General features: G+C 64.6%; 3 protein-coding genes across 7 annotated transcripts; 1 reads left to right on the forward strand and 2 right to left on the reverse strand.

The window, feature by feature from the left end:
* The first annotated feature begins 75 nt into the window (after positions 1-75).
* Positions 76-23155, forward strand: GRIN1 (glutamate ionotropic receptor NMDA type subunit 1). Of its 5 annotated transcripts, XM_059926640.1 has the most exons (21): positions 91-348; positions 2523-2657; positions 5167-5343; positions 7506-7568; positions 8336-8436; positions 11413-11534; positions 11605-11779; positions 12804-12948; positions 13046-13129; positions 15882-16023; positions 16116-16243; positions 16487-16651; positions 16727-16845; positions 16969-17081; positions 17167-17315; positions 17421-17578; positions 17797-17958; positions 18187-18296; positions 18403-18548; positions 19757-19867; positions 22301-23155. In XM_059926640.1, the coding sequence occupies exons 1-21, from the start codon at positions 91-93 to the stop codon at positions 22367-22369; spliced, it is 2832 nt and encodes a 943-aa protein (XP_059782623.1). In that variant the 3' UTR covers positions 22370-23155. The 5 variants fall into 5 exon arrangements, with proteins under 5 accessions (XP_059782628.1, XP_059782623.1, XP_059782624.1 ...); XM_059926645.1 differs by lacking the exons at positions 7506-7568; positions 22301-23155 and adding an exon at positions 21935-22051 and having other exon boundaries at positions 76-348; XM_059926641.1 differs by lacking the exon at positions 19757-19867.
* Positions 23156-23215: 60 nt separating this feature from the next.
* Positions 23216-25005, reverse strand: LRRC26 (leucine rich repeat containing 26). The gene is made up of 4 exons (XM_059926707.1): positions 24980-25005; positions 24844-24902; positions 23679-24710; positions 23216-23604 (listed from the first exon to the last, which is right to left on the reverse strand). Exons 1-4 carry the CDS (start codon positions 25003-25005, stop codon positions 23303-23305), a joined length of 1419 nt encoding a protein of 472 aa, XP_059782690.1. The 3' UTR covers positions 23216-23302.
* A 314-nt stretch (positions 25006-25319) lies between these two features.
* On the reverse strand, positions 25320-26329 carry TMEM210 (transmembrane protein 210). The gene is made up of 4 exons (XM_059926111.1): positions 26242-26329; positions 25943-26078; positions 25711-25740; positions 25320-25545 (listed from the first exon to the last, which is right to left on the reverse strand). The coding sequence occupies exons 1-4, from the start codon at positions 26327-26329 to the stop codon at positions 25359-25361; spliced, it is 441 nt and encodes a 146-aa protein (XP_059782094.1). The 3' UTR covers positions 25320-25358.
* Between the last annotated feature and the right edge of the window lie 963 nt (positions 26330-27292).

The following is a 27292-nucleotide window of genomic DNA, read 5'->3' on the forward strand; positions in this document are numbered from 1 at the left end:
GCGCGCGCAGGACGGCCGGGGCGTCCCTCTGGGGATGCGCCGAGGGCCCCGCGTTCGCGCTGCCCAGAGCCAGGGCGCCGCCCGGAGCCCATGAGCACCATGCGCCTGCTGACACTCGCCCTGCTTTTCTCCTGCTCCTTCGCCCGTGCCGCCTGCGACCCCAAGATCGTCAACATCGGCGCGGTGCTGAGCACGCGGAAGCACGAGCAGATGTTCCGCGAGGCTGTGAACCAGGCCAACAAGCGGCATGGCTCCTGGAAGATCCAGCTCAATGCCACCTCCGTCACCCACAAGCCCAACGCCATCCAGATGGCCTTGTCGGTGTGCGAAGACCTCATCTCCAGCCAGGTGCCAGCACCCCCAGGGCTCAGGCTGTGCCAGCTCCTGCCCCTCCCCCACCGCCTCCCCACCATCCTCCCTCCTTCACCCGCCGTCCCTCCCCCTGTCCCAGTTTCATTCCATCCTTTCCTAGCCCTCTCCCTCCCCTTGAGAGAGGACCCAGGGGGCTGGTCTCACTAGCAGCTAAACACCAGTGTTGGCCGGTTCCCCATCTTAGCCCCAGATCAGTCACCCGCCAGCGGGGCTTGTCCTCACAGGGTTTCCAGGTCTCGAGGTCCAGACTGGTGTGTGCAGACGTGTGGCCGTTTGTCTGGTCACTGTGTGTCAGGGTGGGGGCGGGCATTCCGGGCCTGCCTGAGAGGTGCCTGTCCCAGCCACAGGCGGGACTGCAGGGCTTTGAACTGGATGGGGCCTGGGGCCATCTTTGTTCCTGCTTGCAGGTCTCCTTCCCTTCCTCCCTCCCCTTCCCCCATCCACAGGTCTGCCTGAGATGGCAAATGGCCCAGGTGTTGAAGCAGGCTGTTCTCCAGGGTGGGAACGGGGACTGCGTATGTGAGAGGTATCAGGGCAGAGCGTGGCAGCCACTGGCAGCCAGCGCTGCGGGGGGAGGACACGACTCCCGGGTTTCGCCTGTCCGAGCTGCCCGCCCCCGGGCTGCGCTGCCTGCTGAATGCCGATGAGGCCTCGGGATCACTGCAATGCAGCCTTTTATGTAACGGGCGGGACCGACACCGGTCCAAGTGCTGCTCACACACACTCACCTGACAGGCACGCCACACCCATGGACACACACGCTCACGTGTGCACACACATTCGTCCATGTTTGTGCACAGAGATGCATAGACTTAAACTAGCACCCCTTCATGCACGTCATCATTGCACAGTCAATTGCACACGCGCATTCACACACAGGCCGACCCCCCATGCATATCCATGAGCACACACATTCCTGTGCCACACATGCAAACACGCGTGCTCACACAAGCTCAGTCATACATACACATACAGACATGTTGGGACATGCAGCATACGCACACATACCCAGCACACACTTGTGAGCACCTGTACGGTCACACGCTTGCACACACATGCTCAGGCAAACACTGACCAGGCCCCTCTGGGTGCAGACGGTGGGGGGCAAAGGAGGGAGAACAGGTATGGCCCTTTCTGGGGATCCCTCCTCCAACTTACAGTTTTGCTGTCTTGGGCACTGTTCTCCCAGGGAATAGCCAGTGCCAGGAGCAAAGGTGACAGCAGCAGCTGTCACTCACTGTCACACGCCGTGGGCCAGGTGCCGGCACGGCAGCCATCGCCCCCACCACATGGGCCAGCGCACCCCCTGCCCCATTTGCAAAAGCAGGTGGTCCTGTAGCTCAGAGATGGGCAGGCAGAATTGGGACTGACAGGTCCTTCTAATGTGAGGGTAGCACGGAACTGCCTAGCCATCTGCCTCGTCTTCCTGCCTCGGGGGCTGAGCCACTGGTCCAGGCAGGAAGGCCAGGTTTCCTTGAGGATGTGGTCAGTGCCCAAGTCAGAACTGGGTCTTGTTCAAACCGAGCGGGGCTCAGCCTGCGCCTGGAAGACACCAGCAAGGGGCCCCGGGCCTCTAGGCGGCTCCTTGCCCAGCTTCTCCCTCTAATGCTCAGTCTGCGATGTTCGATGCAGACCTTCTGGAGCTGCCCTCCATCTCTGGAGTGTTGGCCTCCGTCCATCTCTGACCCAGGATGAGGGTCAGTGGGGGGCTTGGTGTGGTTCTCCCCAGCCCACGCTGGGGCAGCATGTATGGTCCCAGGACATGCCAAGGACTGGCCTTCACCCTGCCTTCTCAGGGTCTCCCCACACAGCTCAGGGCAGCCCCCCAGGGTGAGGGGCGAGAGGGGAGGCCCTGGACAGGGGGTGGGGGGGAGGGGTCTGTCATCTCCCTGTGTGTCTTCTTGGTCCCAGGAGTCTTGCTCTGCCTCTGCCTCATCCCTATGACTCACTTACACTCAGAAGGTGGGGCTGGGGTCTGGTCCCCCTGCTGGGTGGCCTGCACTCCTGGGGCTGTGTGAGCACAGGCGGTGTCCCCCCGACACTACCCGCCCCCCGCCTTCTGTGTTTAGCCTCTGCTGCTGCTGGACAGCCAGCTCCAGGGCGGTGTCCCCGCTCCCCACTCGAGCTGACCCTGTCCCCTGTGTCCACAGGTCTACGCCATCCTGGTTAGCCACCCGCCTACCCCCAACGACCACTTCACTCCCACCCCCGTCTCCTACACAGCCGGCTTCTACCGCATCCCCGTCCTGGGGCTGACCACCCGCATGTCCATCTACTCAGACAAGGTAAGCCTGACCGCTGGACGGGGACCCAGCTGGCTCTGCTCCCGTGTTCAGACCCGGTGGCTCGCTCCGGCAGCCCAGGGCCGCCAGCAGCTGCTGGGGGAGAGACTGGGGGGCAGGTGCTTTGCCAGGATGGGGGGGCACAGGCAGAGGGGCTCAGACCATGGGCTCTGGGCTCCAGGTGCAACAGGGTGATACACTGAGGCACGCTCACAACTCACGCCGGTACACACTCACAGTCTCACAGAGACACACAAACTCGCCCACACACAGGCACACCAGTACACACTCACAGCACACAAACTCACAGTCACACAGACTCACAGATGCTAACAAATCCATACACTCACACCTACACACACACAGTCACACACATTCACAGGGACACTCACATGCTCTTACGTACACACTGACGTTCACACGCATACTCACACCATCACCCACTCAAACATTCACGCTCATGTGCACGCTCACATAACTAACATGTTCACTCCCCCACACTCACGCTCCATCACATTCAGACAGGCCCACACTCACACACTGACACACATGCCCACGCACACTCGGGCACACGGCCCACTGACAGGTGACAGGTGCCAATAGCAAGCCCCGGGAAGCAGCAGAGGCCGTCGTGGACCAGAAGAAGGGACAGACAGGGCAGCTTCCTGGACAGCGGGACGGGGCACTTTGGAGGAAGGGGCGCCAGGAGGAGGAAAAGCCTAGAAGTGGCTGGGACACCAGGTGGCAGTGAGGGTGTAGTTACCGGCACCTCCCGCTAGAGGGCACAGCTGGAAGAGGATTCCAGGTGAACAGAGGAGGCAGCTCGTGGCTGGGGGGGGGGCTGGCCAGGGGGTTTCGGGCCTCAGGGCTGTATCATGGCCCATGGGCTGGGGGTCTGGTTGGAGTCGCCCAGTCGTGGAGCATCAGCTGGGAGAGTCGAGAGGTCACCAAGTCGGTTTGGCAGGAAACTCACCCCCATAGCAGCGGGGACCTTGCACTAGTTTGCCCAGCCCTCCCGCAGTGTCTGCCCACGGCTCTGGGAGGACTGGTCAGCTGGGGGGGCAGCCTGCTCCACATCTCCCTGCAGGCCTGGTGCCACCTGCAGACAGGCCCGGAGGGGTTGCTCGGCAGGGGACTCCAGCTTGGTGCCTTAGCTGAGGGGCCAGAGGGCTGGGCTGTTGGGGGCTTCCCAGCTCTCCCCGTCTTCTCCAAATCCATCCTGCCGGGAGCCCCGAGTCCTGGATAACGCTGCCTAAGGCACGGAGGTCATCTCAGCCGGGCCCAGGGTGTCTGGGGAGGTCAGGAAGGGGTCCTCCTGGAGGCGATAGGAAAGCGAGGCCAGAGTGAGGGGTCCTCTGGGACGGCCCACAAGGGAGGAGGCCAGTGGAGGCCAGGACGGCCACCTGTTCCTGAGGCTCTGGAAACCCCAGCACACAGCAGAGGCACCCAAGCTGCTCAGAGGCACTTAACCCTCAGCCGTGAGAAGTGGAGGGCTCCTCCTAGGCCTTCCAGCCTCCTTCACCTCTCTGGGCACCAGGCCCCTCACATGCAAATGGGAGCACAATGCCTCTACAGAGGAGAGCAGGCGGTGGAGCACAGGAGGGGCTGGGGTGGGGGGAGCCCTCTCCCAGAACAGGACGCCAGCCCATCACGTGCCCCCGCCCCAGATCCAGATTGAAGCCCAGCATGAGGGCAAACCTGCGACCAAATCTTAGAGCTCCACCTTGACCCCACTCCTGGTACAACCCACAGACCATCTGTGCCCAACACGTGGACCAGAAGGGCCTGGGTCAGAGCCAGTCCAGGACCCCGACCACAACTCCCTTGCAGCCATGTCACCTGCTGGATGACAGCGGCAAAGGGGCATTCTTGCACTCTGATTCCAAGGCACAAAGAGGGAGCAGGTGAAAGAAGGATCTGGAGGGCTCAGAGGACCCCAGGATCAGTGTGGGTCCCCAGGAACACTGCTCCCTGGGCAGACCCAAAGGCCCTGTGCTGAGGCGGGAGGATCCTTCTCCATCCCCTCCCTGGCAGTTAGTGCACTCAGAGAAGCAAGGCGGGGTCAGCAAGCAACAACCCCTGGACTTGGTGAAGAGATGAAGTATTTCACCCCAAGAGTGAAGACCTCCTCTAAACACTAGTTATGTAAATTTGGGAAGGACCCAGTGGGGATCTTTGAGATGCTGCACGCCAGCGAGAAGTTTCTGATCTCAAGTAGCTCAGCAGCGGGTGGCTGCAGGGGAGGAGGGGAACCACCCCAGGAACAATTCCACAGACCGCTCCCCCCCCAGCCCGTCTCAGTCAGGGTGCTGCTGGGCAAACCGAGCCTCCGGTTCTCAGATTAGATGATGTGGGGTGGGGAGAGAAGCCAGCGGTGGGACGGGAGGAGTGAGGGAAGCGGGGCCCCCGGGGTCCGGGGTCTGGAAGCCGCGAGGGGAGCGTCCGGCCCGCGCGCGCGCGCGCCCCCTGGCGGAGGCCCCGCCCGCGTCCTCAGCCACCCCGCGCCCCGCAGAGCATCCACCTGAGCTTCCTGCGCACCGTGCCGCCCTACTCCCACCAGTCGAGCGTCTGGTTCGAGATGATGCGCGTCTACAGCTGGAACCACATCATCCTCCTGGTCAGCGACGACCACGAGGGCCGGGCGGCGCAGAAGCGCCTGGAGACACTGCTGGAGGAGCGCGAGTCCAAGGTGAGGCCCGGGCCGGGGCGTCTCGAGCAGAGCAGGAGCCGGCGAGCCGCCGCTGTGTCTGTGGCCCGTGTGAACACCCTTCTCTTTCCATCGTGCATGGTCAGCACCACCACGTCTGGCGAGCGCCCGCCCCAGCCTGTCCTCGGCTCATTTCACTCGCTTTTGCCATTAGTCGAAATCTCCTTCGTGTCAGTCCCTGCGGGGCGAGGGCAGGACCACCTGGAGCTCCGCAAACACCCCGCCCCGCCCCCGCTCCCCTCCCCCCTCCCCTCCCCCCCTCCCCTCCCGGTCCGCAGCGCGCTTCCCAGCCCACACAGGCCCTAGGCTCAAAACTCCCTAGGGCGCTGCCTCTGCCCCCCACACCGCCCCCTCCCAGCGGCCTCCCCTAGGGTGCCCCCTCAGTGCGGTGGCACCACTCACCGTGTCCCCCCCACAAAGGACCCGGTTCCTTCTCTGCTGTGACCCGTGCCCTGTCCTCGTGCCGGCCTCACCTCCGCCGCAGCCCTTCACCTCACAGCTGCCCATCACCCTCCCCAAAGCCCCACCCACGGACATCTGCCGCCCCAAAGCCCAGCCTGGGCCCTGCCCCTCTTCGTGTCCCCCGCTCTCCCCACGGAACCCCGCGCCCTTCCCCTCCTCACCCCACCACCATGGGGGCTGGGCTCTGGACTCCTGGGGATCAAGTAGACACCTGGCTCCAACTGACCATTCTACCCAAGCCCGGCGCCCATATGTGGGCTGTGGAGGGACCAGAGTGGCGTTTCTGGGGGTCCAGGCGACCCCCACCCCCCGCCACCCATCCCCACTGCCAGCCTGAGGAGCTGGTGCTCAGCAGAGGAGGCCCGGGGTCCCCCCTTCACCCAGCCTGGAGCCCTGGGTGCGCAGCACCCAGGCCAAGGCCCCCGGGGTTGGGTGGAGGCCAAACTGGGCAGAGAGGGAGGGAGGCCCAGGCTGGGGAGGGCCCCGGGAGGCCAGACCAAGGGGCGGCGGGGAGCATGTGCTGTCTGCGAAGTCAGAGTTGGCTTCAATAAGCTGAGGGCCAACCCGGGTCCCCCAGGGTGCCATAGGCCCCGAAGGGAAGAGAGGGCACCAGCTGGGGGTGAACCAGAGGGCAGACCCAGAGGGTCCTGGGGTCCTGCTGCGGGGGACGGGCTGAGTCTGGGAGGGAGGGCTGGCTACCAGGACCGCAGGCCCCACCCCTCCTGAGACAGCACCCAGCGCCAGGCAAGCAGGTCACCTCCTGGCGTGCCCACCTGCGGCTGCACGCACGCCCAGTGCACACTCACGCACACCCCTGCACGCCCAGCCACACATGCTCCCTCTCACAGGCACACGCGGCTGTTCCCACGACAATCCACCCACACGCTGCTCCTCCTGCCACAGACTCGCAGGGACCCTCCACACCTCCGCGGCCCGGGGGCTCGCACACGCGCACGCGCACACACGTACGCTCAGACGGCACTGGCCCTCACTCCCACCCACCACAGACCAACGTGGGCTGATGCTGCCGTGCAGACGCCCACAGACGCACACGTGCTCACGAGCCCCTGTCACACCTGCTCTCCAGCGCACACGTGCTCACGAACCCCTGTCACAGCTGCTCTCCAGCGCACACGTGCTCACGAGCCCCTGTCACACCTGCTCTCCAGCGCACACGTGGGCTGACAGGCGCGCCCATCACACACCAGTCAGTGAGGGCAGAGCAGCTGGCCCTCTAAGAGAGGCAGAGGGGGCGCTGGGAGGGGTGGGGGATAGGGGGCAGGGCTGGGGGAGGGGACATCACCCCATTCAGGACTGACGGGGCTGGGGTGGGTGCTGCTGGCACACCACATAGCAGGTGCCTGGCGGGGGGCGGGCGGATGGGACCCCAAAGGGACGCGTTTGGCTTGGACGCAGACAGGGCCTCCCTTTCTCCCGAACGTGACCGCTTCCAAGAGCGCAGCTCCGTGGCAGGGAGCCTCGGTGGCCCCCACGCCCCCTCATCCCCCAGCACCTCCCCGGCCCCCAGCCCCACCCCGGGCCTAGGTGTTTGCGAGCTCCAGGTACGTGCCCGTCTGCAGACGTGCCGAGGAGGTGGTGTGATTGCTTTAGCGCCGTCATTTTCAACCGTTTATAATCTTCTTCTGTGTCTGCATATTTTCTCTGTGCACATTATTCATCAGAGTAAAAAAAGGAACTATGAAAACCTCGACCAACTGTCCTATGACAACAAGCGCGGACCCAAGGTATATATGCATGGACGTGCACGCCACCCACCGACTAGGGAGCCCCGGCCTCCGGCGCCTCGGCCGCGAGGGCTACTGTGGGCCCAGCCGCGCCGCGCCGCAGGCCCGAGCAATGAGGAGAGCGAGGTCGAGAGCAGGCAGCGTAGGCAGGAGAGGGCAGGTGCCGGCCGCCGGGTCCCCGCAGCCCGCCCGCCGGGCCAAGGGGCAGGCACGGCCGCAGGAGAAGCTGCTCTCTGGGAAGTGCATGCGAATCTCCGGGCGCCCCAGGGCTTCCTCGTGGAACCCAGGAGGGAGCCCGCCTGCCCGCCTGCCCTGCCTGCGGTCCGGGCTGCTCCTGCAGGGCCTGCGGACCAGGCCCCAGAGGACCTCCCGCGGTTTTGGAAAAGGCGGCCCAGTCTCCGCTCCCGATTGCATTCCAAAACTCTTTTCTGTTTCCTGTCCGCTGCACGCCTCTTTCTGAGTCTCGGTCCACTTCAGCTTGCATGCTCAGTGCAAAAGTGAGGCCAGGAGTGAGAGGTGGAGAGAGACGCGGAGAGCAGAGAGCGAGCACAGGAGAGCGAGCAGGCTGAAGAAAGGACGAGCGAGGCCAGCCCGGCCGGCCGGGCGAGGAGCCTGGAAGGCAGGTGGCAGTGCAGGTGGCCGGCGCAGGCCGAGGCGGCCCTAGCGGAGCTGCCTCGGGGTTCCTAGCGGCTGCGGCTCGACTCTGGCCCCTGAGGCGCTGCATCCCCCGCCCCGGCCACCTGCTAACCCTCCCGCTCACACCGCAGGCCGAGAAAGTGCTGCAGTTCGACCCGGGGACCAAGAACGTGACGGCCCTGCTGATGGAGGCGCGGGAACTGGAGGCTCGGGTCATCGTCCTCTCTGCCAGGTGCGGCCAGGCTGGTCTTGGGCTTTGGCGTCCTTGCCAAGGACGGTCCCCTGGCACATGTACACTGGGCCTCGGGGATGGGAGAGGGATAAGGCCCTGCCCTTAGGGAGGCAAACGCGGCCCAGGTGATAGATGGGGTGACACGGGGCTCTGGGAGCTGGGTCAGGGAGAGGGCCTGGGGAAGTGACGTGGGGTCTGCGTGTGAGCCTGCGGGGGGAGGACCACAGCAGGGAGAGGGCCGGAGTCCTAGGGCTGAAGGGTTGGAGCAGTTGGACTGAGCAGCACGAGAGGGGAACCACTTAGGGTGACCCGAAAATCAGGCGCTGCTGGATGGGCCTGGTCCCCACCATAACCTTGGGGCTGAGCCCCCAGTAAAAATCTCCCTTTTTGCAAATGGCTGTGTCCTCCTGGGAAGGGAAAGGCCAGGCCACCAGGAATAGGAAAAGGAAGAGCCCTGCCTCATGGGACATACATGGGAGAGCCTGGGGAGACCCGCCCCACTGTCTGCCTGTCCCAGAAGCTCTGCAGGCTCCAGCAGAGTGGAGAAAAACAGCAGGGGTCACCCTGCAGCCGGCCAGCGGGAGCCAGCAATACCCTGAGTGGCAGGGCAGGTGTCCGTTTGCACATTCAGGCAACAAACCTTTGGCACAGAGCCAGGTGCACCCCGTCCTTGAGCAGAGGGCAGGGTGGGACCAGCTAGGGCTCCTCGGGCTGGAAGGCAGTTAGCAGGCACTGACACCCACCGCCCTCCACTCATGCACACACAGCACAGGCACTCACACGCATACACACGAACACGCATCACCTGCATACTGTCTACACGTGCACATGCCATATACACACATGTGCACGCAACATGCTTCCATGCCCTCCAGCACACATGCATGTGCCATATACACGCCATACACATGTGCACACAGGCCATTCATATGCATACATGGGCACGCTGCTACATATAACACACACAGACATATGCTCACCTAGATACGTGTGCAGACACACCACACATGTACATGCTCCGCACCGACACACATCGTGCACACTGCTCTCGTGCATAGGTACATACGCCACATACACACCACGTACTACACACATGCACAAACCCCACACATGTAGCAATACTTACTGTTCACAAAGGCACAGCACTTGTCAGCCACATGCCCACCTCTTGAATCCACGCAAGGCCTCCGGATTGTCAGGCGGGAAGGGACCCCTCCCCTCACACCCGGGGCTCCTCGGACAAAAGAGGCCAGAGTCCCACCACAGCGGGAGACCCGCCTGCCCAGCGTGCCCAGCTCCCAGAGCCTGGGGAAGCCGGCGGTCCCCTGGGCAGGGCAGACGCAGGTCTTCTTCACCCTGGCCCCCCAACCTGACACATGCTGGCCCCCCTCACGAGGGCTGTTGAGAGCGTTTTGCGGAGAGACCCCATTAAGCCAATCTTAATTTTTGACCAGTTTTCTACAGAGTGCTTCAGAGTTTCTAATTTATTTCCAAAACTTTTGTTTTTTAAATAATCCTCCTGAAGTCATCTTTACTGGGATCAGTTATTTCCATAAAACAGTTTGACGGGCCGATCAGGCTTTTGTCTGCAACTGCTTTACTGAAGATATCAATTTACACGGACACGAGCATAGGTGTGTGCTCAATCCCACCAAATCCAACGTCACAGACCTGGATGGTGTCAAGCCGACAGGCCTCTCCGCCAGGCTTTGTGGGCACCCCTGACAGGGGCACAGCGTGCCCTGACACGCACGAATTGGTGTTGCTGGCGATTTTGGCTGGATGTTGCCTGGAGCACCTCTATTTTGTGTTGCTTTCATCCAACAGTAGCGTTCTCATTTAGAGCAAACACTGAAGATTTGCATTTCTTCCTTGAGAAAATTGGGGGCAGACCCCTTAGGGAACCTAGGGCCATCTTAGTTTTCAGGCTCAGCCATTGGGAAAATAACCCAGCACTCGGACAATCTCCCCAACCTCCTTGTACCCCAATGCCCATGCATTAGAGAAGCAAAGTGCCTGTCGTGGTCCAGGCCCATCTGGGACCAAGTTCGGCCCAACAGGGGACAGAAGGTGGGAGTGCCACCAGGCCCAGGGTCCTTGTCCTGACCAGAGAGAGCCCAGCCCTAGGGGACCAGGTCCACAGAGGCTCACTTGTAAGGACACGCCAAAAACTCAGGACCACGTGTGCCTGCGAGGCGAGGCCTGGGCTGTGTCCTGCCAGTGGCCCCAGCCCTGGGTGGCAGAGAGAACACAGCTGCTTGTGCAGACTCCAAAAGGGAGAGCAGGTGCCCTCATCTCTCTCCGGTGGCTTCTGCTGTGTTGCTCAGGGCAGCTCCCTGGCTCTCAGTCCCGGAAGCATCTGACCAACCAGAAAGCCCCCAGCCCCTCAGGTCACAAGTTCAGGCATGGAGCACCAGAGGGGTATGGCTTGTCCGGGAAGTTGCAGGAGTACGGGCTCAGGGGTGGACAGTCCCGGCACAGACCCGACTCTGTCACTTACCACTTGTGTGCCCGGGGTGCCACAGTTTCCCCTCCTGACACAGGGGTAGTACTTCTGCCCGTCTCACAGGGAGGTTGTGAGAAATAAGATGGTCCATGAAAAGCATTCAGAATAGTGCTTGGTACCTGGTGAGCGACTTATCAACCAGTAAGGATCCATCACCATCCCATGTCACCCAAACCCTGCCCACCAAGGGCAGCAGGCCAGCAAGAGATGTCTGGGAAGCTCAGGGGGTCTGGGCCCACCGCTCGCTTCTGTGGGGATCTCCTGGCCCAGGTGCAGTGCAGGCTTGGGGTGGCGGCCGCACCCCATCTCTGCCGTGTCTCCAGACCTCCCTTGGGGGGGGGCAGGGTTGGGGAAGAGGCCACGTGGGTAGGCCACGCTGCGGAGGAGGACCTGGGAATGTGGAGCAGCCGCTGCCGGCCGCGGGTGGGGAGGGCTGGAATCCTGGCCCGTCACCCCGCTCTGCCCCACAGCGAGGACGACGCTGCCACCGTGTACCGCGCAGCCGCAATGCTGAACATGACCGGCTCGGGGTACGTGTGGCTGGTGGGGGAGCGCGAGATCTCGGGGAACGCCCTGCGCTACGCCCCAGACGGTGAGTGCTGGGCTCCAGGGTCCCGGTGGGCAGGGGTCCCCCACGGGCTCTAAGCCAACGCTTGCCCCAGGCATCATCGGGCTGCAGCTCATCAACGGCAAGAACGAGTCGGCCCACATCAGCGATGCCGTCGGGGTGGTGGCCCAGGCCGTGCACGAGCTTCTCGAGAAGGAGAACATCACCGACCCGCCGCGGGGCTGCGTGGGCAACACCAACATCTGGAAGACCGGGCCGCTCTTCAAGAGGTGGGCGGGGCCGCTCGTCTAAGATGGGCGTGGCCACTCGTCTGAGGTGGGCGGGCTGATCTCCTAAAGTGGGCGGACCACCGTTCCGGCGTTGGGAACAGTCGCTCTTCACAGGGTGGTCCAGCCCAGCCTGCTGTATCCTATAGATACCGCCATCTTCCCCAGTTTTGTCCTCTATTCCCCCCCCCTCCACCCTCACCTCCATCTCCACGATGATAATCATCTGCCCCATTTCCAACACTCGGATGTCACTGAAGTCACGGCTGCTTCCATTTCTCCTGCCCCCGCCTTTTAACACTGCTGCCCACCCTGAGACCCCACCCCACTCCCCAGGATGGCTAACAGCCCTGGGGAGGAGGATCTTGCTTCAGGTGGGGACTGGGAGAGTCCATGGGCCCAGGAGGTCAGACAAGGAATCCAGGTATGGCACCCAAGCCTGTAGAGAGCCAAGGTTGGCCGGTGACCCAAGCGGATGGCCACAGCAGGGCAGGAGTTAACTCAGAGAACCCTGGACACCATAGCACTAGTGTGGGGAGGCCCAGCCCATCACCAACACCGCCACCCCCAAGTAGCATGTGCAGAGCCATGGTCCATGGGGCCCACGACAGGAGCACACACACAACTGCAGATACAGGCAGCATATGTGCACACGTGCACATGCGTGTGTACACAGGTTCAGAGAGGCACATGGCACATCACACATGTGGCACAAGTACATGCACAGGGTTGCACCCCACACAAAGATCTTGTGTGCACACATATATGGCCCAGTAGACGCACCGCACACACACACACACACACACACACACACACACACACACAGGCGTGCACACTCAGGAAGACAAGACCCCAACCCTTCTTCCCCACTGGCTGGTGAACAGCCCACCAACCCACAGAAAGCCCTCAAAACAGGGTCTAGAGGCCAGGAGTTGCTCGGCTGACGTAGCTGTGCTGTGCACCTGACTCACAGTGGGCGGGGCTAACTGCATCCCTGATCATTCTAACCCACACTGCCCCCCTCCAGAGTGCTCATGTCTTCCAAGTACGCAGACGGCGTGACCGGCCGCGTGGAATTCAACGAGGATGGGGACCGGAAGTTTGCCAACTACAGCATCATGAACCTGCAGAACCGCAAGCTGGTACAAGTGGGCATCTACAATGGCACCCATGTAGGTGGGGGTCATGAGGGGGTGGGGGCTGGGGCCTTAGGGTCCTGGGGCCAAGACCCCTGCGTGGCCACCCTCCATCTCATACTCCCACCCCCAGGTCATTCCCAACGACAGGAAAATCATCTGGCCAGGTGGAGAGACAGAGAAGCCCCGAGGTTACCAGATGTCCACCAGGCTGAAGGTGGGGGACCCGCCACCCTGCCCTAGCCTCCACGCCCGGTATACTCCATCCTGCCCCTCCGGTGCAGAGGAGGGGACAGTGAGGCCGATGAAAGTGACTAAAGGAAGCGGGGACGGGACCAGCCCCCGCTGCCATTGCACACACCTGGCACTGCAGAGGCAGCAGGGAGAGTGGGTGGAGGGAGGAGAGGAAGCCGCCGGCCCCCCGTCTCATGGGCTCTCCCCAGCACCCCTTCTGACCCAACTCCACCTAAATCTGCGGAAGTCATGTGGGCCAGGACTCCCCTGGGGATGAGCTGATCGGGGACAGGGGAGCAGATGGGTGGACTTCAGCTCCAGTGCTCTCTGCCCTGAGTCCTGGAGATGATCGCCCCATGCTCTTCATCACACCTCCAAGTGGTCCTAGCCAACCCCCCACGCTTAGCCTTCCTGGCCTCCTGCCGTGACTCGGTCTCACTGTCCTTCTGAGCCCGGCCTCCCTACAGCATTCCCTGTGGCCGGCCGTCCCCTCCGTGATTCCCTGGGCCTCTGGGAGCTCCCTTCCCCGGTTGGCCTCATCCTTCACAGCTTCTCTTCCTTGGCCTGACTCTTCCATGCTCCTCTGGGCTCATCCCAGGGTGCCCTCCCCAGAGCCCCTCCCACACTGACCCACACCAGCACCGGGCTGGTACCTGAGCTCACCAAAGGCAAGGACCCTCAAGCACTGTGCTTCTCCCAGTGTCCCCCACAAGGTCCTCAAGTGTCTTTCAACTTTGTCTGCTTTCTGAGCTAGCTCCCCCATGGCCTCTCACCTGGACCCCTTTGTCCGCACCTGCCCACAGGTCACCACCCCCTCAAGGGGCAGAGTGGACTTTCCCAAAGCCAACGCTCAGGAAAGACACCTGGTATTGAAAAGTCTGAGTGTAAAACAGCCAAAACAGTCAGCCAGATGGTCCCACACAGGCTTCGAGAGCCAGATGGCTTTTTTTTTTTTTTTTTTAAATATTTATTTATTTATTTATTTATTTATTTTTGGCTGTGTTGGGTCTTCGTTTCTGTGCGAGGGCTTTCTCTAGTTGCGGCAAGCAGGGGCCACTCTTCATCGCGGTGCGCGGGCCTCTCACTATCACGGGCTCTCTTATTGCGGAGCACAGGCTCCAGACGCGCAGGCTCAGTAGTTGTGGCTCACGGGCCTAGTTGCTCCGCGGCACGTGGGATCTTCACAGACCAGGGCTCGAACCCATGTGCCCTGCATTGGCAGGCAGATTCTCAACCGCTGAGCCACCAGGGAAGCCCCAGATGGCTTTTTACAACTTTTTTTTTTGTCTCACTGATTTTTTTGACACTACATTATTTTTTAATTAATTTATATTGGAGGATAGTTGATTTACAATGTTGTGTTAGTTTCTTCTGTACAGCAAAGTGAATCAGTTATACATATACATATATCCACTCTTTTTTAGATTCTATTCCCATATACAGGTCATTACAGGTTATTGAGTAGATTTCCCTGTGCTATACAGTAGGTTCTTATTAGTTATCTATTTTATATATAGTAGTGTGTATATGTCAATCCCAGTCTCCCAATTTAACCCTCCCATCTCACTGATTTTTTTTTTAATATTTATTTATTTATTTGGCTGCGCCAGGTCTTAGTTGCGGCACGAGGGATCTTCATTGCAGCATGCGGAATCTTTAGTTGCAGCATGTGGGATTTTTTTTTTCTTTTTAGTTGCAGCATGCAGGATCTTCGTTGTGGTGTGCGGAATCTTTAGTTGCGGCATGCAAACTCTTAGTTGCAGCATGTGGGATCTAGTTCCCTGACCAGGGATCGAACCCGGGCCCCCTGCATTGGGAGTGTGGAGTCTTAGCCACTGGACCACCAGGGAAGTCCCCTCACTGATTTTTTAAAAGCATGAGCATGTTACTTGCATAATAGAAAACCATGAGGAAAGTTTTAAAGGCAAATAAGCTCCTTCAGGGGTTCCAAATCTCCTGCCCTCTAGGCTGAGGCCAGGGGCTGCCCACCCTGGAGGAGAAGGGTCCTCTCACACCAACCCCACGTCCCCTGGGACCCCTCGTCACATGCCGTGCTCGGTTCAGCCCCCTTTGCCTGTATCTGTCCTCCGCAACCCCAGGCTTCAGGCCCCTGAAGGACAGGGAGGAGAGAGCTCCCCAGCATGAGCCCCAAGGAGCCCCTGGATTGAAGAGGCCTCGGCAGAGAGGGCGGCATCAGCGGGGAAGAGGAAGGGAGGAAGGATAGATGATCAGACAAAGACCTGCCGCAGGGGAGGCTGAGGCCAGGAGAGCCCGGAACACCAGACAAGGGCAATCCCTGCGGGTCCCCGGACCTGTGCAGGCTCTGAGTGCACATGCCCCCTGTCCTCATGGCAGGGGTAGGGGCAGGGGGCAGGCTCTGGGCTGGGACAGGTGTTTTCTCAGCCCTGAGAAGTCAGAGAAGGGGCCCAGGGCAGACTTTAGTGATGTGCAAGCCAAGACCCAAAGGAAAGTGGCCAAGAGCAGGCACGGTGTTTCAGGAGGCCAGGCGCCTTCTGAACGCTGAGGTGGCCTGGGCACGACTGGGGAGTCTGGGGCCCTTCCTGCAGGCGGCAGGCCGACCTACTTCCTCAAGCTCCAGAGGGGGCAGTGTGGGGCATTTGCAGGGGGCGGGGCGGGGGGGCGGTGTCCAGGGGAGTCTGGATGCTGAGAAGAGGACAGCACCCCAGGGCAGCCCAGGGCTGGTGGTCCAGGCTGGGTGTCCCCCTCCCCTCCAGATCGTGACGATCCACCAGGAGCCCTTCGTGTATGTCAAGCCCACGCTGAGCGACGGCACGTGCAAGGAGGAGTTCACCGTGAACGGGGATCCGGTGAAGAAGGTGATCTGCACCGGGCCCAACGACACGTCGCCGGGCAGCCGTGAGTGCGGGGCTGGGGCGGGCGTGGGCCGCGGAGGGGGCGGGACGGCGCACCTGCGAGCCCCTCACTTACCGCCCCTCCCCTCCGCCCAGCACGCCACACCGTGCCTCAGTGCTGCTACGGCTTCTGCATCGACCTACTCATCAAACTGGCGCGGACCATGAACTTCACTTACGAGGTGCACCTAGTGGCGGACGGCAAGTTCGGCACGCAGGAGCGGGTACGCGTGGGTCTCTGGGAGCGGGCGCGGGACCCAGTCCAGGTGGACCCGGTCTGGCTAGGGCCAGGGTCTCGGGTGGGCGGGGTCTGCAGGCTGGGTGGAGCCTGGGTGGGCGGGGCCTTCGAGCCAGGGCGGGGTCTGGAGTGGGAGACGCCGAGATGGGTCAGGGCGGGAGCCTGTCCTGTCCGGGGAGCAAGGCCCGCCCGCGGTGGCCGCGTCCCCAGCGGCTGTGTCGCCCCACAGGTGAACAACAGCAATAAGAAGGAGTGGAACGGGATGATGGGCGAGCTGCTCAGCGGGCAGGCGGACATGATCGTGGCGCCGCTGACCATCAACAACGAGCGCGCACAGTACATCGAGTTCTCCAAGCCCTTCAAGTACCAGGGCCTGACCATTCTGGTCAAGAAGGTGGGCAGGGGCCCAGCAGGGCGGGGTGGGGTCCTGGGAGGGCCTGGGCGGCGCTGACGGCCCGTCCTCCCGCAGGAGATCCCCCGGAGCACGCTGGACTCGTTCATGCAGCCCTTCCAGAGCACGCTCTGGCTGCTGGTGGGGCTGTCAGTGCACGTGGTGGCCGTGATGCTGTACCTGCTGGACCGCTTCAGGTGAGCGCGGCCCGGGGGCCGGACACCTCCACCTGCGGGGCGGGCGGGGTGGGCGGGGCGGGCGAGGGGCGGGGCAGGGCTGCCTCTCCCGCCCTCTCCCGCCCGCCCTCTGCGCCCCCGCAGCCCCTTTGGCCGGTTCAAAGTGAACAGCGAGGAGGAGGAGGAGGACGCGCTGACCCTGTCCTCCGCCATGTGGTTCTCCTGGGGCGTCCTGCTCAACTCGGGCATCGGGGAAGGTGAGGCCACGCCCGGCCCGGGCCCCACCCTGCTCCGCAGCCCTCACCCCCCCCACGCCGGGAGCTGACCGTCCTCTGCCCGCAGGCGCCCCCAGGAGCTTCTCGGCGCGCATCCTGGGCATGGTGTGGGCCGGCTTCGCCATGATCATCGTGGCCTCCTACACTGCCAACCTGGCGGCCTTCCTGGTGCTGGACCGGCCCGAGGAGCGCATCACCGGCATCAACGACCCCCGAGTGAGGCCCGGCCCGGCTGGGGGAGGGGGCGTGAGGTCAGCGGCTGCCTGGGGTGGGGCCGGGGAGCAGCCGCGAGCCGGGCCCTCTGACCCTCTGACCCTGCAGCTGAGGAATCCTTCGGACAAGTTCATCTACGCGACGGTGAAGCAGAGCTCCGTGGACATCTACTTCCGGCGGCAGGTGGAGCTGAGCACCATGTACCGGCACATGGAGAAGCACAACTACGAGAGCGCGGCCGAGGCCATCCAGGCCGTGCGGGACAAGTGAGGGGGCGGGGCGGGGCGGCGGACTGGGCGGGAGGAGTGAGAGGCTGGCGGGACAAGTGGGGGCGTCCATCTTTCCAGTCAAAGGCAGAGTGTCCAGGCTGGATGGGAGCTACAGGAAGGGGATAGAAGGAGGTTGCCAGGCTGGCGGGAGGGATCGCAAGGGAGCCAGGGCGGCCCGAATGTGTGGGCCCCTGTGACCCTGCCCCTGCCCGCAGCAAGCTGCATGCCTTCATCTGGGACTCGGCGGTGCTGGAGTTCGAGGCCTCGCAGAAGTGCGACCTGGTGACCACCGGCGAGCTGTTCTTCCGCTCAGGCTTTGGCATCGGCATGCGCAAGGACAGTCCCTGGAAGCAGAACGTCTCCCTGTCCATCCTCAAGTGAGTCGGCCCCACTCCGCCCCCCTCCAAGAGCCCCACCCGAGGCACACCACCTCCCCCCACCAGCGCAGCCCCCAGACGCACCCCGCCTGCCGTGCCCCGCCCCCTCTGCCGTGCCCTGCCCCGCCCCCTCTGCCGTGCCCCGCCCCACCCCGCCCCGCCTGTGCCGGCCCCGCCCCGCCCCGCCTGTGCCGGCCCAGCGTCGGCTCACATGCCCCGCCCGCCCAGGTCCCACGAGAACGGCTTCATGGAAGACCTGGACAAGACGTGGGTGCGGTACCAGGAGTGTGATTCGCGCAGCAACGCCCCTGCTACCCTCACCTTCGAGAACATGGCAGGTGGGCCCCCATGGCCCCTCGACACCACTGCTGACACTGCGTAGACTCCCCAGGGGGCCGGCTGCCTGGCCCGCCCACAGCTGAGGCACTGGCTCTTGGCCCACAGGGGTCTTCATGCTGGTGGCCGGGGGCATCGTGGCTGGGATCTTCCTGATCTTCATCGAGATCGCCTACAAGCGGCACAAGGATGCCCGCCGGAAGCAGATGCAGCTGGCCTTCGCAGCGGTGAATGTGTGGAGAAAGAACCTGCAGGTAGGGCAGGCCACCCTCCGAGGCCTGGTGCCCACGGCCCGGCCTGGCCCCGGCCCTCCTCCATCCCCGCAGGCCGAAGCGCTGGCTCTGGCTCCCAGGAGCCCGCGTGGCAAGGACTGGAGCTGGGAGCCACAGCCAAGGCCGCGCTGCTGGGGGCCACCCGCAGGGGGCCGCCTCTGCAAAGCCGGGCTTCAAGCGTCCGCCTGGCCCCTCTGTCTCCAGAGTCGCCCACCGGCGCCCATTCCATAGGAAGGCAAACTGAGGCAGGGTAAGACAGGGACCCACCTGGGTGTAGCATGTGAGTCCAAGACGCATCCTGCCCTCGCCGCCCCGCGCCCTCCTTGGCACCCTGTGGGGACCCCCTTCCCCGCTGCCCTGGTGTGTCCTGTGCTCCATATAACTCCAGTCTTAACTGGCCGGCTCCTCCTGCCTGGCACCCCAGGCCGTGTCTGGGAAGTTGCCGCCAGCAGAGGACAGGCTGCGCGTGGGGTGGCCACAGCCCACCTGGGACGGGCTCGTGCCCCACAGTCCAGCCCCAGTCTGCCCCATCTCTTCTCTTTCTCTGGGTACCTCCCCGGAGCCTGTGCCCTGGGAGGAAGCTGGTGTTGCAGGGAGGGAGGGCCGGGGCGATGGGGTTGCTGGGACCCCACACCTCTCATCTGCCCACTCTTGCTCTTGGGACCTGGCCGCTGCTCCCACTGGCGGGCACAGGGCCCATCCTGACCATCAGACCCGAGGCCAGGGTCCCAGGAGCTGCCTCCGTCTCTCTGTCACTCCGGTGCATCTCGCCACCTGCCTTCGGCCCCTCAGCCCCTTCCTGAATCTTGGCGCGCTTCCTCGGGGGTCAGAGTGGCCGGTGGGGCCTGTGGGGCTACTCCCCCCGTGCTCGGAGGGCTCCTCCTCCTCGGGACGCCCCTAAACCAGGGGCACCTCGGAGCCAGGGAGCCAGGCGGACCTCCCAGGAAGAGAGCCAGATGGGACCCCCCGAGCCCAGCCCCAGCATGAGCGAGGTCAGGCCCAAGAGCCGGGCAGGAGCAGAGGCCGCCTGCGAGTGTCCGACCATCGGTCGGTCCATCCAGCACAGGGAGGCAGGCCGGAGTGAGGGCCCGAGTGGCCAGCCAGGCCGGGCAGCAGCCCCCAAGGAGCAGGCGAGGGCAGGTGTGGCCGCCACCCTTAGCCGTCTAATCACTTATACATATTCATTTTAGGATAGAAAGAGTGGTAGAGCAGAGCCTGACCCTAAAAAGAAAGCCACATTTAGGGCTATCACCTCCACCCTGGCTTCCAGCTTCAAGAGACGTAGGTCCTCCAAAGACACGGTAAGGGGAAGAGCGCCCAGTTCCACGTCTCCGACTCTTATCTCGCCCCTCCGTGTCTGTGTCCCGTGCATCAGGCGTGCCCTCCCCCCTCCCTCGCCATCCCACCCGCTCCCACCTCTGACTGCCGTGGCCTTTCTGCCCTCACCTCTACTCGCCCAGCACACTAGGTCTTCTCTCTCTGACTCTCTAGATCTTTCTCTCTTGGTCCTTTCTCCCGCTGGCCCTCACCGGGTCCTCGTCCCCCTGTGTCTCTGCGTTAGTCTGCCCCCCACCCATGCCATGACGCCATGCGCCATCTTGAAGCCGTGTCATGTTGTCGGTCAGTCAGTCAGCCTCACTGCCTCGGGGCTGTGCCCAGGGCCCCGGGAGCCCGGATCACCCTGTCCCAGGCTCCTCACCTGTCAGGAGGCCGCACCACCTCTCTGTTACGTCCGCTTCTCCAGCCTCTCCCACAGAGGCCCACCGCCCTCTCTCCCTCCCTGCGACGTCCGTGGAGGGATGGCTGTGATGTCCCATCCGCCCATCTGTCTGGCCGCCAGCCCTGCCACCCAGACACCTGTCTCACGTGTCTCACCAGAGCCATGCCTGTTGCATTCCCTCCATGTGGTCTCTGTGTGGGCCGGGGCTGGGGGCCGGGCCTGGCTCCATCTGGGTGGACGGCTGGGGCCTGGAGTTGGTACAGGCCCCTGGCCACAGGGGACGTCAGGTGGGGAATGGGTGGGACCAAAGGAGGCGGCTCCCACCCCAGGCCGAGCAGGGGCCCTGCAGGAGGCGTGCCGGCAGCACCCAGGGATCTGAGAACGGATGGAGGTGGCCCTGAAAGCCGTGGCCTCCAAGCCGTGGGCACTGAGGCTCCTAGACAGAGGCTCAGGAAGGGGAGGCCTCTATGGAGACCAGTGCCTCAGCGCCTGACCCCCCACCCCTTCAGAGCCAGGCCTTGCACCTGAGCCAGGGATTCCCTGCCCTTCTGCCTTGGGCAGCCTGTCACTGGCCCAGATGTGCGCGCTCAAACCAAAGGCCCCCCCAGGCTGACCCAGCCTTGCTAGGGGCATCCCCAGGTGAGGAGGGGGCCGCGCAGAGCCAGCGCAGCCCTCAGCCCAGCGGCCTCCCTGCAGCCAGGGCTGGCTTGGCCTCCAGTCCGCAGGAAGCCCCTAACACCTGGGCAGCGTCACCCACAGAGTCTTCCGCTCCAGGGTGGAAGGAAGCAGGATTTGCAGCCGTCACCCCCAGTGCATGGGAAGAGGGGCAGACACAGGACACAGGGCTCAGCACAGAGCCATCTGAGCCCCGGGTGAAGCCACCAGCACGCCCCAAGAGGGGCCTGTGAGGCCTGGCTGCTCCACTCCCCAGAGCTCAGCACAGACAGGGTGGGGGCGGCAGGGAGGGTCTGTGGGGCTGGGAGCACAGGCCTGGGGCTGTCAGGCCTGGGAAGTGGGTGGAGCTGGAGCCAGGGGACCCACCAGGGGGTGCAGGAAGAGGAGGATCAGACAGGAGCAGGGGTGGGGCAGTCGGGGGGTGGGGGTAGAAGGTACCCAGCAGACAGCGCTTTGGGGGCCCGCAGCTGAAAGGAGGAGCACGAGAGTCACGCAGGCAATGGGCCATTTTCTGAGGGCATCACTGAGTCCCACCCCCCGTCCCGGCCTGGAGCAGAAATGCAGGCCCCTTAGCTGGTCCAGGTGCAGCTCAGAGACCCTCACGGTGCCTTTCCAGGGACACGCTCCCAGCAGACTCCTTGCCCGAGCCTCCCCAGGGACCATCCTCCAGGCCAGCTCTGGTGCCACGTGGCATCTGGGGCTGGCCTGCCCTGCAGGGGTGACTGGGGACACTGCAAGCTGGGGACTGGGCGGGGGAGGGCAGCCTAGCTCCCACCGTTTCAGGCTGGGCGCCTGCTCGGAGGGAGGCCTGGGTGGGGGGCTCTGTCGGGAGGGGTGGGGTCAGTCCGGCTGCTGAGATCCTCTGCCCCTGTCCCGTGGCTGGTCTGGGCCAGGGCGGCACTGGGCGCTCAGGGCTGGGGTCCCTGGCGGCCGGCGGGGCCAGCGGGTATTGATTGTTGGTTCTTATTTATAGAGCACCGGGGGTGGACGCGGCGCTTTGCAAAACCAAAAAGACACAGTGCTGCCGCGACGCGCTATTGAGAGGGAGGAGGGCCAGCTGCAGATGTGTGCCCGTCATAGGGAGAGCTGAGACGCCCTGCCCGCCCTCCTCTGCCCCCCTCCCCCGCAGACAGACAGACAGACGGACGGGACAGCGGCCCGGCCCACGCAGAGTCCCGGAGCACGACGGGGTCAGGGGGAGGAGCACCCCCCAGCCTCCCCCAGGCCGCGCCCGCCTGCCTGCCGGTCGGCCGGCCGGCCGGTCCCCCCGTCCCGGCCCCGCGCGTGCCCCCGAGTGTCGGGCTAACGGGCACCTTGTCTGTGTATTTCTATTTTGCAGCAGTACCATCCCACTGATATCACGGGCCCGCTCAACCTCTCAGATCCCTCGGTCAGCACCGTGGTGTGAGGCCCCCGGAGGCGCCCACCTGCCCAGTTAGCCCGGCCAAGGACACTGAGGGGTCCTGCTGCTCGGGAAGGCCTGAGGGAAGCCCACCTGCCAGAGACTGCCCACCCTGGGCCTCCCGTCCGTCCGTCTGCCCTGCTGCCTGGCGGGCAGCCCCTGCTGGACTGAGGCTTGGGCCAGAGCTGCTGAGGACGGGTCAGAGCTGAGCTGGCTGGGCAGGGCCGCAGGGCGCTCCGGCAGAGGCAGGGCCCTGGGGTCTCTGAGCAGTGGGGAGAGGGGCTGACTTGGCCCCGGGCAGAGGGGCTTGGAGCAGAGACTGAAGCCCCATCCTTCCCCAGCCACCACCAGAGCCATCATGGGGGCCCTTGGCCCTGGCTGGCTGGGTCCCCCGCTCCCGCAGCGCCGGCACCTCACAGCCTTGTCCCACCTCTCCCTTCTTGCCCACATCCCTTCTCCGCTTGACCCCATCCTCTGAGCTGGCCCTGCCCTTCCCGGACTGCAGACCCTGACCCCCCAGCTGGCAGCTGCCTCCCAGGGGCGCGCTCGGGCTCCCCACTGCCTCCCCCTTCTCCGGACTCCGTGAGGGCTGAGCCTTCTCTTCGCCTCCTCTGGCCCGCAGCCCAGGATACCCTTCCCCGGACGCTGGCTCGGGACTGTCCTCAGCCCCGCGCGCCACCTTGTACAGGCCCAGCCCTTCCCGCGTCCAGGCGTGTGCCTTCCCCCGCTGCGGCCCGAGCGCCGCCGAGCGCTGCCCCTCCGCCCCAGGGGCCCGGCGCGCACCGCCCTCCCCCCGCCACCCCACCCACCCGGTATGTGCAGTGGTGATGCCGAAAGGAATGTCAAGAAAACTTCGATCTGTGTCGCTTGTTGACGCCTGCAGGGAGTGTGAAGGAGGGCAGGGGATAGGGGGAAGGTTCGAGGGCGGCCGCGGCCCGCTCAGGCTTGGGCGGCGGCGACTGCCGCAGGCGAGGCCATGCCGGCACCGGGATCCGGCAGACTCCTCGGCGGGCGGCGGGCGGCGGCGCGGCGGCGGCGCGTGCGGCAGGCGGTGAGCACGGAGCCCAGCGCCAGGCAGGCGGCCAGGCTAGCGAGGAAGGAGACGGGCCCGAGCGCGTAGACCACGAACAGTTCCCGCGCGGCAAGGGGCCGCGCGCAGTGGCTGAAGGCGGCGTCGGGGAAGGCGGTCAAGGGGCTGAGCGTCAGGCGCCCCGGCGACACGCAGATCAGCGTCTCGGCCTCTGCGGGACACGGGAGCGGCGTCAGGCGACGGCGGCGGCAGTGGTCCGCCCCGCCCGCGCCCCCGAGGGCTCACCTGGCGCGGGCAGCGGGTGCCTGCGCAGCCAGGTGCAGAGTGGGCGCAGCGCGCAGCCGCAGGCCCAGGGGTTGCCGCGCAGCCGCAGCGTGTTGAGAGCGGGCAGGCCCGCCAGGAGCGCGGGCGCGAGGGCGGGCAGCTCGTTGTCCTGCAGGCTGAGCGTGCGCAGCAGCGGGAGCGGGCCCAGCACCGCGGGCTCTAGACGCGCCAGCCGGTTGCCGGCCAGCGAGAGGACGCAAAGCGCGCGCAGTGGAGCGAAGGTGCCGGGCACCAGCGCCTCCAGCTGGTTGGCGCTGAGGTCGAGCAGCTTCAGCGCGTCCAGGCCCCAGAAGGCCCGCGCGTGCACCCAGCGCAGTCCGTTCTCGCGCAGGTCCAGGCGTAGCAGCGCCCCAGCGCCCACGAAGGCGCCGGGCGGCAGCGCACGCACGCGGTTGTGGTCCAGCAGCAGCGCGCGCACGCGCTGGCTCAGGCCCCCTGGCACGGCGGGCAGCGCGCGCCCGGAGCAGTTGGCCTGGCCCTCTGGCGCGCACGCGCACGCCTCGGGGCAGTCCGGGGCGCCCGCGGTTGCTGAGGCGGGGGTTGCCGAGGGGGCGGCTGCGGGGGGCGCCTGGATCCAGACTGGCCACGGCGACAGCAGCAGTAGGAACAGCGGCGGCAGCCGCCGCGAGAGAAAGGAGGGGCTCCGCATGGGGGCAACGGTAGGAGGCCAGCTGCCCAGGCGTCCCGGGAGCCCGTCCGTCCCACGGCTGGTCCCGCGCCTAGGGCGGAGGCTGGGCACATAGCCAGCGCCCGCCACTGCCAGCCACCTGTCCTGAAGCCCTGAGCTCCTCTTGGCTCCGCGCCAGCAGCAGCACTGACAAGACGCTACCCCCTCCTCACCTGCGTGGTCCACCGCCCCGCACCCGGGTGCGGCCTGGGCAACTGGACCACACCGTCGCCCCCGCAGCCTCACCCCCACTGAACTCATGGCTGCGACACACGGAACAGGACCCAGTGAGCCCTGCTCCTCCCCCGAGTCTCCACCCGCCTCCTCTCAGCAGAGTGACCCTAGTGCACATATACAGGAGCCCCCACCTAGGGATGGTCCCATCCCCATGGGGCACACGCACATGATGGGGGCCTGAACCCAGGGGACAGGCAGTGAGGTAGAGGGAGGGCTGCACACCTGAGGAAGGGGAGGCCACCACATCTGCCCCACCCTGCCCACCAAGGACTCTGCCGGAACTTCAAGGACACAGTGTGGGTGGAGCAGGGGCACCAGCCCAAGTCCTCCTGTCACGTGCTGCTCCCTCTGGACTCACCAGAGTTGCAGGTCCTGTCCCGGCATTTTCCGGGGGTGGGGGTGGGGGTGGGATGGGCAGGGGCTCACGGGGGGCGGGGGGTGGCTGCCTGCTTCATGGGACAGAGCGGCAGGAAGATGCAGGGAGGAGCTGGGCTGGGGCCACGATGGCAGGAAGTGGAAACCCCAGGGGTGTGCCCCCTGCCCTGCAGGGTGGACAGCGGGAGCCCAGCATGGGCACTGGGCACCCCACTGAAGAGACAGGAGGCGACGCAGGTAGGTACAGACCCCTCCCCCACCCCAAGATGCATCTGCAGAAGGGCTCGAGGGGGGCCAGCAGGGAGGACAACGCAGACCCGCTAACTACTGTTTAATTCTCCTTCCCCCAGCTGCCCGAAGCCCTACTCAGGCGGCGGGGGTTGGGGGGGCAGCTCCGCTAGGGTCGAGTCCACAGTGATGGTCGTGAGGCCATGATCTTCCAGGGGCGGCGTCATGGAGATCTCCATTTCAGGGGCCATGAGGTGGGACTCCACGTGCACCGCGTGCAGGTCCATGTGATCTTCCTGAGCTCCGAAGTGCCCCACCAACCTGCACAGCGTGGTCCAGGTCAGGCCAGCTGCAGGCGGCCATCAGCACGGGCTCATGAGGCCTCAACCAGTCAGGGCTCCTGCCGTGTCTGTGAACCACACCTCCCGGGGGGCTCGGGGAGCAGGGGCACAGCTCGCCCTGGGGTCCTCCCCTGGGGTCACTCACCTGTTGTCCATGTGTCCAGGGCATGTTTCACTGAGGGGCGGGGGGGAACAAAGGTAAGGCGTGAGTCTGGCCTCCAGGAGCCCAGCGGTGCTCCCCACACCTCTCTCCATCCCATCCTGGGAGACTCCATTCCCAAGTCCCTAGTGACCTCGCCCATCGAGGCCAAGGGCCCAGGGGGACGGCCTGGCCCCGCAGCCCTCACCCGCCCGCCCTGGCCCTGGGGCTCACGCACCCCTTGGCTCGAATGATGCCAACTGCCACGATGATGAGAGCGCAGAAGCAGCTGGCGCCAATGCCCGCCAGCACCACCAGCAGGGCAATGAGGGCCTCGCGGCTGAGGCCAAGGCTACACTCGCAGTAGGTTCCAGCTGCAGACACAGGGCCAAGGGGCTGTCGTCACCTCCCCGTGGGTGACCCCCAAGCCCACCCTCTCACCCCCAGCAGCCACCAGAAGGACACGAGTGTGCCTGGCCTGCCTGGACCAGGGAGGGGCCCTGGCTGGGGACAGGGTTGGGGAACAGGAGGCGGCACCTGCAGCAGGGATGAGCAAAAGGGACAAACAGATCAGGCCGAGGGGGCTGCCAACCAGGCAGGAGTCAGGCTGGGGACAGGGGGCCATGTCCACGCCTCTGGACAGAACCCATCGGAAGGTGCTGACATCACAATGGAGCTGTGAGGCAGGGCGGGTGGGGGCAGGGCCTCACCTTGGGCTTCACCACCCTCGGGCGCTGGGCTTTGAGGAGCCCTGGGCAGGCAGCCCCAGGGTAGGGCAGGTAGGGTGGCCGGGGCCTGGGAGTCACTCCAGAGTGCCCTGGCCAGATCTGAGGCAGGGGCAGCGGTGGGGCTGCCGCGGTCTTGGAAGGAGAGCGCTTCACGGCAAAGGGGCAGCGGCTGCACTTGGGCCCCTGGGGTCGCAGAGGCAGCGGCCTGGAAACCCAGAGAGGTCCACAGTGGGCAAGCCCGGGCCTCAGTTTCTCTGTTAGGATAAGGGCTGCTGCAGCTTAGGTGGGGCCTGGGCTCCAGCTGACTCATGTCACCACCCTCCCCCCAGGACTGGAACAAGCAGGGACCAAGGGAGGCCCGGGGGTGCACACGCACCCGCCGCACACGGGCCCCGGCAGTGTCTCGCAGGACACCCTCGAGGCCCAGGTGGCTGTGAAGAGGCTGCAGGCGGCGCCCGGGGCTCTGGCGTAAGTGTGTCATCACAGTTGGCGCACGGCCACCGCCGCAGCCTGTCCCCTGTGCAGCCTCTCGCAGACCAGGCGAGCGCTGTCCACAGGAGGCTGGCGCGGCTGGGGTTAACCTCAGCCTCCTCCCCTAAGGACCTGCCGAGCAAACCCAGGCAGCAGGAGCAAATACCTGCCCCCAGCCACAGCTAACCCCACAGGGCACTGGGGGTGGGGAGCGCCCCGCTGGGCCGCAGTTAACCCCTGGTCACTGGGGACCTCCCTGACCCTCACACAGGTGCCCCCTCCTGGTGGCAGCTCCTGGCACACACCTACACCTGTTGAGTGATCCTATGACCTGAGACGCTGGGTTTTACCACACTCATCCACAAACTGAGTCCAAAGGGACTCAGAGC

The sequence above is a fragment of the Balaenoptera ricei genome, chromosome 6, assembly GCF_028023285.1.
Source record: "Balaenoptera ricei isolate mBalRic1 chromosome 6, mBalRic1.hap2, whole genome shotgun sequence".
Lineage (NCBI taxonomy): Eukaryota > Metazoa > Chordata > Mammalia > Artiodactyla > Balaenopteridae > Balaenoptera > Balaenoptera ricei.

Bases quoted from the DNA above. Each gene is read 5' to 3' on its own strand.
- GRIN1 (XM_059926640.1), top strand. From the start codon at position 91: ATGAGCACCATGCGCCTGCTGACACTCGCCCTGCTTTTCTCCTGCTCC. The intron at 18,297-18,402 runs GTGGGCCCCCAT...CTTGGCCCACAG, and splicing joins CACCTTCGAGAACATGGCAG to GGGTCTTCATGCTGGTGGCC. The intron at 19,868-22,300 runs GTAAGGGGAAGA...TCTATTTTGCAG, and splicing joins GTAGGTCCTCCAAAGACACG to CAGTACCATCCCACTGATAT.
- LRRC26 (XM_059926707.1), bottom strand. From the start codon at position 25,005: ATGCCGGGACAGGACCTGCAACTCTG. The intron at 24,903-24,979 runs GTGAGTCCAGAG...GTGTCCTTGAAG, and splicing joins GGACAGGACCTGCAACTCTG to TTCCGGCAGAGTCCTTGGTG. The intron at 24,711-24,843 runs GTGTGCAGCCCT...CACTCTGCTGAG, and splicing joins GGTGGCCTCCCCTTCCTCAG to AGGAGGCGGGTGGAGACTCG.
- TMEM210 (XM_059926111.1), bottom strand. From the start codon at position 26,329: ATGGCCCCCTGTCCCCAGCCTGACTCCTGCCTGGTTGGCAGCCCCCTC. The intron at 26,079-26,241 runs GTGCCGCCTCCT...CTGTGTCTGCAG, and splicing joins TTTGCTCATCCCTGCTGCAG to CTGGAACCTACTGCGAGTGT. The intron at 25,546-25,710 runs GTGAGTGACCCC...CACGCTGTGCAG, and splicing joins CCTGGACACATGGACAACAG to GTTGGTGGGGCACTTCGGAG.